Source organism: Serinus canaria, chromosome 28 (assembly GCF_022539315.1).
Source record: "Serinus canaria isolate serCan28SL12 chromosome 28, serCan2020, whole genome shotgun sequence".
NCBI lineage: Eukaryota > Metazoa > Chordata > Aves > Passeriformes > Fringillidae > Serinus > Serinus canaria.
In genome coordinates, this window is record NC_066341.1 from 1,711,715 (window position 1) to 1,724,004 (window position 12,290).

A 12,290-nucleotide genomic window follows, 5' to 3' on the forward strand; every position below is an offset into this window, starting at 1 on the left:
AGTTCCAAGCTGTTTTTTGGGAAGGGAGAGCTTGGAGGGATCAGGGGAGGCTCCAAATCCCCAGGGAGCTGCTGGAGGCTCAGGAGATTTCCCAATCCTGTTTTTAAATTTCAATTTCCTTCCTGACACAGGGCAGAGGTGGAGCCACATCTGGAGGTTCCTCTTTTCCTCCAAGCCTGATCCAGGCACTTCCAGGGATCCAGGAGCAGCCAGAGCTGTTTTGTGCCAGGGAGAGAATTCCTTCTGTCCACCAACCCTAAAATTGCCCTTTTTCCATCCCAACCCATTTGTCCTTGTCCCCAAATCCTGATGGAGAGACCCTCTCTGGAATCCTGGCATGCTGGGGAGATCCTGCTGGGGGAAACCCAGGATCTCTTCCCACTCCCACCTGAATTTGGAATCTTTTTGAGCCAGGTCTCTTAAGCTTTTATAAATTTATTTCACACCCAAGACAGCTCAGCTACCTTAGAAAGCATAAAATCAGCGAGCTGGCTTCCGTGGCAGTGTTGGAAACAAAAAGGTTTTAATCACAGGCAAAATAACAAATTCTTTAGAGAGAAAAACTAATCTAGGGGCAAGAAGCCGTCTTCAAAAAAGCCATTCTTTGTTTCTTTGTTCTTTATTTTTTCCAGTAAATTGCCCAATCGAGACTTTTAGGATCAGCTAATCCTTAATGAGCTGAAGCCCCCCAAGGTGAGAAGCCTTTTTCACCTCATTAAGGAGAGAAACTTTGAGCTTCTTTCCTTTTTAAGGAGACTTTTGTCCCTCTGTCAGCACATTCCCACATTCCCATCCTCACCTTGATCCTCTCGATCCCGGCCTCGATGCGGAGCTGCTCCACGAGTTTCCGAGCCTGAGCTATGTTGTTAGTCGTGGACATTCTCTGCCATCGGCTCCGGGCCCCAGCACAGCAGAATCCTGCGGAGAGCAGGGACACAGAGGGGCTGGAGCAGGGTCAGGACCTGCGGGCTCCATCCCTGGATCATGGAATGCTTGGGAAGGGATGTGAAAGTTCCATCCCACCCCATCCCACAGCCACGACCACCTCGGGATGGTCCCCACGTGCCACGGGAGCTCTGGTGGCCCCGCTGATGCTTCCCGAGGTTGTTTCAAGTTCTCCTTTCCCTGAAGGAGCCCTCAGGATTCCCTTTCCAGAGAGTTCTGTGAAAATCTCTGCTGAGGAGAGAGGAAAAATCCGCCGGGTTCTGCAGGGGGGGAGCTCTGCCCCAGCACAGCCCCGGGCTGGGCACCAAGGGGGGCTCTGGGGGGCTCCTCCACCCCTCTGGGCAGCCCTGGGGGCTTTGGGGTCCCTGGCACCTGGGCAGGTGACACCTGCAGGTGGGCTTGTGTCCATGGGACCACATCTGAACTTCCCATGGGATTGGTGTCCAACCTTCCCATGGGATTGGTGTCCAACCTTCCCATGGGATTTGTGTTCAGCCTTCCCATGGGATTTGTGTCCAACTTTCCATGGGATTGGTGTCCAGCCTTCCCATGGGATTTGTGTCCAGCCTTCCCATGGGATTTGTGTCCAACTTTCCATGGGATTTGTATCCAACCTTCCCATGGGATTTGTGTCCAACCTGCCCATGGGATTCATGTCCAACCTGCCCATGGGATTGGTGTCCAACATTCCTATAGGATTTGTGTCCCACCTGCCCATGGGATTGGTGTCCAACCTTCCCATGGGATTTGTGTTCAGCCTTCCCATGGGATTCATGTCCAATATTCCTATTGGATTCATGTCCAACTTTCCCATGGGATTTGTGTCCCACCTGCCCATGGGATTGGTGTCCAACATTCCTATTGGATTCATGTCAACTTTCCCATGGGATTCATGTCCAACCTGCACATGGGATTTATGTCCAACCTTCGGGATTTGTGTCCAACTTTCCTATAGGATTCGTGTCCATCCTTCCTATAGGATTTACATCCCACCTGCCCAAGGGATTTACATCCCACCTGCCCATGGGGCCGTGTCCCTGCACCCCCAGAATGCCCTGACAGCGCCTGAACCCCATTCCTCTCGCTTTCACAGCAGGAACTGACGGATTTTTTCCACGAGACCCAAACAATCCCCCCTGTCCCGGGGGCAGCTCCAGCCACGCCGAATCCCTCGGCCAGACACCGCCCCCAGCCTGTTCCCTTTGTGCCACCCCTGTGGAGGTGTCACAGCCGCCACCTCCCGCCGCTGACTCAGCCCCTGACCGCTCCTTCCCAGGGCACGGGGGGCAGCTCCCACCCCCCAGCGGAGCCGGAGACGATTCCAGGAGGGGAAGGAGCCAAAGCAAACACGGCCCCGGATCCCGCCGGCGCTCCCGGCCGCGCCAGCCGCCCACTGCAGCCCTTCCATGCCTTAATTAGAGGCTCCTCCAACCTTCTCGGCGAGCCTGGAGGCTTCAAAGCTGAGCGTTCCCGGCGGGACAGGGGTGGGAGCGCCCGTCCCATCCCAAATCCTCGCTGTCTCGCCTATGTTTAGACATTTGGGGAGTTTATTCCAGACCACAAGGGCACTCTCAGGGATTATTTTGCTTGGCAGCCGCATCCCGGCGTGTTCTCAGCTCCTCAATCCCTGAGCAGCACTCGGGAATGGTGCGGGAAGGGAGGGGGGTGACGAGCGGAGCTGCAGCCCCGCGTTCCCGGCTCCCCGCGGGAGGGAGGGAGGGAGGGAGGGAGGATTCCCTGAATTAGCGGGGATGTTTGGGAATCTCCGCCTCTCCCGTCCTGGAAGTGAAGTCAAGCCAGCACGGGGAAGCTGCCAGGGTGAAATCAGGTCCGGTTCTGTGGAAAACGGGAGGAGGAAGGAGGCTGTTCCCTGGGGAAGGAGCTCCTGCTCCGGTTTGAGGCGCTCCAAAACAGCGCGGCTGCAGCTCCCCAGCATCCCAGTGAAACCCAGTGAATCCCAGTGAATCCCAGTGAATCCCAGTTTCCCTCTTCCCAGCAGGGCCTTTTTCCCCTCCCAGGAGCAGAGAGCAGCAGCAGTCGGTGCATCCCTCCCAGTGCCAGGTTCTGCAGGGGGATCAGGAGCTGGGAAAAGCTCCGAGGCAAAGCCCAGCTCCTCCTAACCCCGTGCCGTGACCTCGGGAGCCCTTCCTGCTGCAGACACTGCCAGAACAACGCTGTTCACCTGGACAAGAGTTAGCAGGCAGCTGGGGGGAAAAAAATGCGAAGAATTTGTGTTTCCAAGTGTTTGCAGCAGCACAGGATCACCTGCCTGTACTTTCTCAGCTTCCTGTTTACCGAGTGAGGCTGATGAATCAGCCCAGGGAGAGTTCAGAGAACTTCTGGGAGCTGTTCCCGCCCCCATCCCTGTCCCTGCAGCGCCCTGAGGATCCACAGCCTGGGCACTGCTGGATCCACAGCCTGGGTAGTGCTGGATCCACATCTGGGCACTGCTGGATCCAAACCAGGGCACTGCTGGATCCACAGCCAGTGCAGTGCTGGATCCACAGCCTGGGCACTGCTGGATCCACAGCACTGTCCTGGTTTGGATCCAGCAGTGCCCAGATGTGGATCCAGCAGTGCCCAGGCTGTGGATCCAGCAGTGCCCTGGTTGTGGATCCAGCAGTGCCCTGATTTTTGGATACAACAGTGCCCAGATATGCATCCAGCACTGCCCAGATATGCATCCAGCACTGCCCTGGTTTTGGATCCAGCTCCACCGTCCCTCTGCCCATTTTTGAAGGAAATCAGTGTTTGGGAAAGGACTGGGATGTGACACCTGCAGCCAGGCCTGGGCAGGAAGCACAGGACAGCGCGGACACCCAGATCTCCTGCACACCCTCCAAAAGTGAAGAAATGACCCCCACAGAGCCAGAATTCCTTCTGCCAGGGGGGCAAACCTCTGGAGCTTGGCCTGGTCCCACCTCCTGCTGCTGCTGGAGCCGGGCCAGCGCTGACTCTTCCCTGCCTGGCTCTGCTCCGTGACTCAGCACCAGGCCCCGCTCTCCTCTGGCTGAGTCACCCCCAGCCCTCCTCAGCACAAACAAATCTCCCTGAATTCTGCAGCAGAACTTCCCAGCTGGTCCCGGCAGCAGCGTTTGGGACAAGGAGATTTTCGGGAATGGCTCTGGTGGCGCTGTTCCTCACGCTGTGCCCGGGAGCTCTTCCAGCAGGGATGGAGTCACCGCGCCCTGCAGCTCTCCCTGCTCCTCCGGGATCTGGCAGATCCCAGCCCAGGGAAATCTGACAGAAAGATTTCCCAGCAGCACTAAAACCACGGGAAATCGATACAAAGCACGGGAGCATCCAGGGTGACCCGAGGGCAAGGACACAGCTGGGAGGGAGGTTGGGAAATCAGGGATCCCGGAGTGCAGGTGAGAGGTTTGGAATGACGCAAACACATCTCAGGACGGTCTGGCTGGGGCACAAACCCCCCCGAAGCACTCCTGCCTGGTTTAGGGAAAGCACTGAAGTCAGGATAAAGCCTGGAATGGTCAGGATTTGGTGTTTTAAACCGGTTTGGATATTCTGCACTACAAGCAGGACGCTCAGAGCCACGGTCTGACTCAGGAACAGCCCCAAATCTCTCCTGGCTTCCATCCCTACACTCCCAGGCTCACACCGTCACAAACCCCATGTTTTGTGCTCACATTCCCCCAAACGCTGCGGGTGGCACGGCGGGGAGCCGAGGCTGTGCCACCCTCCCGCTGTCGCGTCACGGCAGCACCGAGTGACGGCCGGAGCGGCCCCTCCGCGTCCCACGGCGCCGCTTTGTTCCCGAGCTCTCCCTCTGTGTGCCCGGCAGGCTGAGAAAATCCCGATTTGGGCTGTTTTCCTGGTTAAAAGCAGCGCAAACCCGCGCAGCTCCTGAGTCAGCCTCGCGCAGCAGCGGCGGGTGACAGAGCGGTGACAGAGCGGTGACAGAGCGGTGACAGCAGCGCTGGCTCTGCCGAGCCGTGACTCAGCAGCGGCTCCGTGCTGGAGGAGACGCCTCCTCCTCTCCCATCACGGAGCTCGCTGGCTCCGAGCAGCCTCTGCCCTTTACCCATTGATTTATCGATTTCTTCATGGATTGATTCCCGGCGGGATGGAGGAGGCGCGGATCCCCCATCGCCATCCCCGCCTTTTCCCTCGGCTCGCCCAAACCTTTCCCTGCCTTTCCCAACCGAAACGCGGCCCCGGGATCGCGGTCACGAGGGTGAAACCGGCCGGGAAGCCGGGCCTGTCCCGGCCTGACGGCCACGCCGGGAATCGGCCCTGGCACGGCTCCCGGGCAGCTCCAGCCCACGGTGCCACCTGCCCGCCGCGCCACGGTGACGGCAGCGCGGAAAAATGCGCTGATCCCGCGCTGCGCCGGGAATTCCGGCCATTCCTCTCATAGCTGCGAGCTGCCACTCCTCCAACAGCCAGCGGCTGAGCGGCATTTACCCTTCCAGGACCCTATAAACCCCTCAGGACCCTCTCTACCCTTCCAGGACCCCATAAACCTCTCAGGACCCTCTCTACCCTTCGAGGACCCTATAAACCCATCAGGGCTATATTCACCCGTCCAGGACCCCATTTATCTCTCAGAGTCACATTTACCCTTCCAGGACCCTATAAACCCCTCAGGGCCACATTTACCCTTCCAGGACCGAAGTTTTGCTGCTTTTGTCTCCCTTCCCCCCCTCCCCACCCCAAAAAAATGTGGGATTGGTGCATCCTCCTTTTCCCGGCGGGATTTGGGATTCGCTCCGTGCTGGGGATGGAGGATGCACCCCTGGACCTCAGCCTTAATTAAATCATGCTTTTAATTAATTAAAGAGCAGCCTCACATTCATTACACGGAGCTGCAAAAAACCCCAAAGCCACCAGGATTGGGAATTCAGGGATGGAACAGCCCCAGGGTCTCCAAACCCTCGGGGTTTTGGGATTTAGGGGTGGAGCAGCTCCGTGTTTTGGGATTTATGGGGGGAGCAGCCTGAGGGTTTTGGGATTTGGGGATGGAGCAGCCCGAGGTCTCCAAACCCTCCGAGTTTTGGGATTTAAGGATGGAACAGCCCCAGGGTTTTGGGATTTGGGGATGCAGCAGCTCCGCGGTTTAGGATTTAGGGGTGGAGCAGCCCCAGGGTCTCCAAACCCTCCATGTTTTGGGATTTAGGGATGGAGAAGCTCAAAGGTCTCCAATCCCTCCGTGCTTCGGGATTCAGGGGTGGAGCAGCCTGAGGGGTTTGGGATTTGGGGATGCAGCAGCTCCGTGGTTTAGGGTTTAGGGGTGGAGCAGCCCCAGGGTCACCAAACCCTCCATGTTTTGGGATTTAGGGGTGGAGCAGCTGAGGGTTTTGGGATTCGGGGATGGAGCAGCCCCAGGGTCTCCAAACCCTCCGTGTTTTGGGATTTAGGGGTGGAGCAGCCCCAGGGTTTTGGGATTTAGGGATGGAGCAGCCCGAGGGTCTCCAATCCCTCCGTGTTTTGGGATTTATGGATGGAGCAGCCCGAGGGTTTTGGGATTTGGGGTGGAGCAGCCCGAGGGTTTTGGGATTTAGGGCTGCAGCAGCTCCCCCCGGCTGGAGCGGGGCCAGGAGCCACCGCCACCTCCTCGGAGCGAGCCCGGAGCCAGGAGAAGCGGGGGGAGCGCGGCGGGGGAGCCGCGGTCGCTGTCCCAGAGGCGGTTCCTGCTTTTCGGGATGACCTCATGGGTTTTGGGAACAGAGCGCGGCTGTTGGGGCCGCGGCGCTCGCTCCTTGTCTGGGCAAGAACAAAGCCGGCTCCATTTTCCCTTCACACTTCCTGCAGCAGCAGCAGCGCCTCAATGAGCCATTCAATTTTTCCCTGACTGCAGCAAGTTTTTATTCCTTTTTTTTTTTTTTGCCTTTTTTTCCCTCCCTTCACCTCCTTTCAGACCTCAAGATTTCTGTGGCGTGGGACCAGGAGCCATCACAGGGTGGGAAAAACTCCCTGAAAACTTCCTAAAAACTCCTGGGCTCTGCTCAGGAATGGATTTTAAGGCACTCCATGTCCCACCAACAGCATGCACCGACCCTTTGGAGCTGCTCCATCCCACTTCAATCCATTCAGGATTAAAAATCCAGGCAAACCTGAAGCATCCCCAAGGAATTCATCCCCCAGGAATTCACCTTTCTTTCCTTCCCTCCTCCTTCAGGGAGCTCAGGCCTGGCTGGAATCTCCTTCTCCCCAAATCCCCATGAGCAGCCCCATAATTAACAACCCTTTGCTAATGGAACCCCAAGGGAGAATCTTTTCCCGAAGGCAGGAATTCACCTGGAGGGGGAGAACTCAGCCCTGCTGGGAAACAAAATCCCAAATCCTGAACCCCACAACTTTGGGATGAGCACCCAGCTCCAGCTCCGGGCTGGAATGGGGACACGGAGCCACTCTGGGATCCCATTCCCTACAAAAGGGCCCTGCTGGGATTGGGGCTCATTCCTGTTCTGTAATGGGGGGGGACAGAGCTGCTCCAGGATCCCATTCCCTACAAAAGGGCCCTGCTGGCATCAGGGATTGGGGCTCATTCCCATTCTGGAATGGACACAGAGCTGCTCCAGGATCCCATTCCCCACAAAAGGGCCCTGCTGGGATTGGGGCTCATTCCCATTCTCAAATAGGGACACGGAGCCACTCTGGGATCCCACTCCCCACAAAAGGGCCCTGCTGGGATGGGGCTCATTCCGTGCTGGAATGGACACAGAGCTGCTCCAGGATCCTCATTCCCCACAGAAGGGCCCTGCTGGCATCAGGGATTGGGGCTCATTTCCATTCTGGAATGGGAACATGGAGCTGATCCAGGATCCCCATTCCCTACAAACAGGCCCTGCTGGCACTGGGGCTCATTCCCATTCTGGAATGGACACAGAGCCACTCTGGGATCCTCATTCCCCACAAAAGGGCCCTGCTGGCATCAGGGATTTGGGCTCATTCCCATTCTGGAATGGACACAGAGCTGCTCCAGGATCCCATTCCCTACAAAGAGGCCCTGCTGGCATCAGGGCCCAGCTCATTCCCAGCCCTTTCCCGTCCCCTGGCCACATGAGTGCCCTTTGGGCCATCACATGAGTGACACCCACTGCTCTTCCTCCTCCTCCCATCCCTGCAGCCCTGTGACTTTCCCTGCCCAGCTTTGTTTTTATTCCAGAGGGTGACAGCGATGACAAAGCCACCCTAAATCATCCCCAAACCCCACCAGGCCTCATCCAAAGCTGGATGAACCTTTGGCTTCAGAGCCTGATGACTCCTCTGCACTTGTCTGAGCACAAGGAGCCGTGTGACCGCCGCCGTTTTCCCGCAAAACCGCGGATTTTTGGGCAAAGCCGATGACGGCAGCGTCATGTGAGGGTCTGCAGCTCCCTGCTGGGGCTGGATCTGCCACTGGGAGGAAGCTGAAGGTTCTTTTCTCTCGGTCACGCTGGGCTGGCAGAGCTCCAGGGCTGAGCTCAGGGCTGGGGTTGCTGCCAGAGGCCGGCCAGGCTAAAAAAGGGAATTTTTTTCCCCACTGTGTGAAAGGGCCGGGGTGGGAGGCACGTGAGGGAGCAGCCTTGGGGTCACGGGAAGCTTTGGGCTGGCTGGGGTTTAAATTTAGAAAATTATCAGCTGCAGGTTGGGGAAAAACAGGGAGAGGGAAAGAGGAAAAATTCCTGGAGGAGAAAAGCTTTGGAGAGAGCTGCTGGCAGGGAGGTGGAGGGGTTATTTACAGGACACAGGGAATGGCTTCCAAACTGGAAAAGGGGAGATTTGGGGGGGATTTGGGGGGGAATTCCTGCCCGTGAGGGTGGGGAGGGGCTGGCATGGGAGAAGCTGGGGTCTGAGGGTGAAACAAGTGCTCAGTGATCAGGAGGAAATGGCTTGATCAGGAAATGATCAGGTTGGAATGGTTTCCAAACTGGAAAAGGGGAGATCTGGGTGGGATTTGGGATGGAATTCCAGCCTGTGAGGGTGGGGGATGGGATTCCTGGAGAAGCTGTGGCCTCTGCTGGGGTTTGAGGGTGAAACAAGTGCTCAATGATCAGGAGGGAATGGCTTCCAAGCTGGAAAAGGGGAGATTTGGGTGGGATTTGGGAGGGAATCTCAAATTCCCTTTGGGAAGGGAGGGGTTGGGATGGGAGAAGCTGCAGCCTGGGGTTTGATGGTAAAACAAGTGCAGAGCAGTGATCAGGAGGGAATGGTTTGATCAGGAAATGATCAAGCCAAGAAAATGATCAGGAGGGAATGGCTTCCAAGCTGGAAAAGGGGAGATTTGGGTGGGAATTCCTGCCTGTGAGGGTGGGGAGGGGCTGGCATGGGAGAAGCTGGGGTCTGAGGGTGAAACAAGTGCTCAGTGATCAGGAGGAAATGGCTTGATCAGGAAATGATCAGGTTGGAATGGTTTCCAAACTGGAAAAGAGGAGATTTGGGTGGGATTTGGGATGGAATTCCAGCCTGTGAGGGTGGGGGATGGGATTCCTGGAGAAGCTGTGGCCTCTGCTGGGGTTTGAGGGTGAAACAAGTGCTCAATGATCAGGAGGGAATGGCTTCCAAGCTGGAAAAGGGGAGATTTGGGTGGGATTTGGGAGGGAATCTCAAATTCCCTTTGGGAAGGGAGGGGTTGGGATGGGAGAAGCTGCAGCCTGGGGTTTGATGGTAAAACAAGTGCAGAGCAGTGATCAGGAGGGAATGGTTTGATCAGGAAATGATCAAGCCAAGAAAATGATCAGGAGGGAATGGCTTCCAAACTGGAAAAGGGGAGATTTGGGTGGGAATTCCTGCCTGTGAGGGTGGGGAGGGGCTGGCATGGGAGAAGCTGTGGCCTCTGCTGGGGTCTGAGGGTGAAACAAGTGCTCAGTGATCAGGAGGAAATGGCTTGATCAGGAAATGATCAGGTTGGAATGGTTTCCAAACTGGAAAAGAGGAGATTTGGGTGGGATTTGGGATGGAATTCCTGCCTGTGAGGGTGGGATGGGATTCCTGGAGAAGCTGCAGCCTCTGCTGGGGTCTGAGGGTGAAACAAGTGCAGAGCAGTGATCAGGCTCTGAAGCCAAAGGTTCATCCCACTCTGGCTGAGGCCTGGTGGGGTTTGGGGATGATTTAGGGTGGCTTTGTCACCGCTGTCACCCTCTGGAATAAAAACAAAGCTGGGCAGGGAAAGTCACAGGGCTGCAGGGATGGGTGGAGGAGGAAAAGCAGCACCTGGCCCTGGATCCCTGGAAATTCCAGGGATGGAACAACCTGGGACAGGGCAGAGTGTCTGATGATGCTGGCTTGGAATTCCCAGCTGCAAATCCCAATCTGCATCTCTAATTGGATTAAATAAAGAATAAAAAATGGATAAACAACATTTCTGTGCTGCTGGGAAAAGCTGTGCCCACATTTGGCATTGCCTCAAAGTGGCCAGACTGGGACAAACTGGGACAAACTGGGATAAGGATGAAGGAGAGGCTCCCCTGAGCTGGCCCTGTGCAATCCCTGCCTAATTAGCACCTTCATTTAGCAGGTGAAATTAGGAGGAGCTGGGTGCCAGGACACTGAGGTGACACAGCTGATCCTGTCCCCTCCTCCTCACCCACTCCAACTCCTTTAAATCCATTTTATTTAATTTTTTTTCTGCTTGTGAACTCTGAATTTCTGTGTATTTTTATCTCAAATTTCTCTATATTAAACTCAACACCCACCCACCCAACCTGCTGCAAAACCATCTGCATTTAAGAGCTGGATTTAAAAAATCCAACCCCACAAACACCTAAATTCAGCTTTTCTTTGCCCAAAATTCACTTTTGAGTGCTTTTTGCAGCACCCAGGGAGTTTAATTTCACTTTCAGTCCCTCAGATTAATTAATGCTGCTCCTACCTGGAGTCTCCCAGGGTTAAAAATAGAGAGAGGAGAGGCAGGCTGTGAGAAAAAATGGGAATTTGGAATTGCAGGTTGGGAATTGAGCTGCTAAAAAAAAGGAGGCAGGAGGAGGAGTGGAGTCCTTGGCAGGGAGTGGCTCCTCCTCCTCCTCCTCTCCCAGTCCTTCCCTGGCTCCTGAGTCACTCCCAGAGGAACCCACTCCTCCCAGTTCCTCTCTGGGTGGGAAAAGAGCAGGAAAAATCATTCCATTTTTAATGATTTACATTGGATTTGGATTCCAAGCAGGAATCAATATAAATTCAATAGAAATTCAATATAAATTCAATATAAATTCAATATAAATTCAATATAAATTCAATAGAATTCATATAAATTCAATATAAATTCAATATGAATTCAATAATCATATAAATTCAATATAATTCAATAAATCAATATAAATTCAATAAATCAACATAAATTCAATATAAATTCAATCATAAATTCACAATAAATTCAAATCATAAATTCAATATAAATTCAATTAAATTCAATATGAATTCAATATAAATTCAATATAAATTCAATATAAATTCAATAAATTCAATATGAATTCAATATGAATTCAATATAAATCAGGTGCTGGAGGATCCCTGGCTCTGAGCCTGCTCTGTCCCCACATCCCTGGGGACAAACAAGCCCCAATCCCCAAATCCCCAAAGGTCACCCTGGAGCTGGTGGCTGAGATGGGATAATATTGATAATTGATCATTTGGATAATGCTGATAGTGGATAATTGGATAATATTGATGTTTGATATTGGATAATGCTGATATTGGATAATATTGATAATTGATAATTTGTTAATGTTTGATATTTGATAATATTGGTATTTAATAATTGGATAATGCTGATATTGGATAATTGGATAATCTTGATGTTTGATATTGGATATATTGGTAATTTGATAATGTTTGATAATTGGATCATATTGATATTTAATAATATTGATATTTAATAATTGGATCATATTGATATTTGATATTGGATAATATTAATATTTGAGAATTGGATAATGCTGATATTGGATAATTGGATAATCTTGATGTTTGATATTGGATAATATTGATTTTTGATAATATTGGTATTGATACACTGGATAATATTGATATTTGATTATATTGGTATTAATAATTGGATAATATTGGTACTGGATAATTTGGGAATGTTTATATTTGAAATTGGATAATGCTGATGCTTGATACTGGATAATATTGATATTGATTATATTGGTATTAGATAATTGGATGATATTGATATTGGATAATTTGGGAACGTTTATATTTGAAAATTGGATAATGCTGATAGTCAATAACTGGATAATCTTGATGATTGATATTGGATAATATTGATATTTGAGAAATGGATAATGCTGATGATTGATAACTGGATAATATTGATATTTGATATTGGATAATCTTGATAATTGATAATTGGATAATTGATATTTGAGAATTGGATAATACTGATGCTTGATATTGGATAATAT

The 12,290-nt window shown here is 52.7% G+C and overlaps 1 protein-coding gene across 1 annotated transcript in view; it reads right to left on the minus strand.

Annotated features, from left to right (window-relative positions):
• GNG7 (G protein subunit gamma 7) overlaps positions 1-12,290 on the minus strand; it is a 31,108-nt gene that overhangs the window by 2,905 nt on the left and 15,913 nt on the right. The window contains exon 3 of the mRNA XM_009096914.4: positions 800-918. Within this exon, the coding sequence (XP_009095162.1) occupies positions 800-880 (81 nt within the window). The 5' untranslated portion in view covers positions 881-918. The remainder of the gene's footprint in view (positions 1-799; positions 919-12,290) is intronic.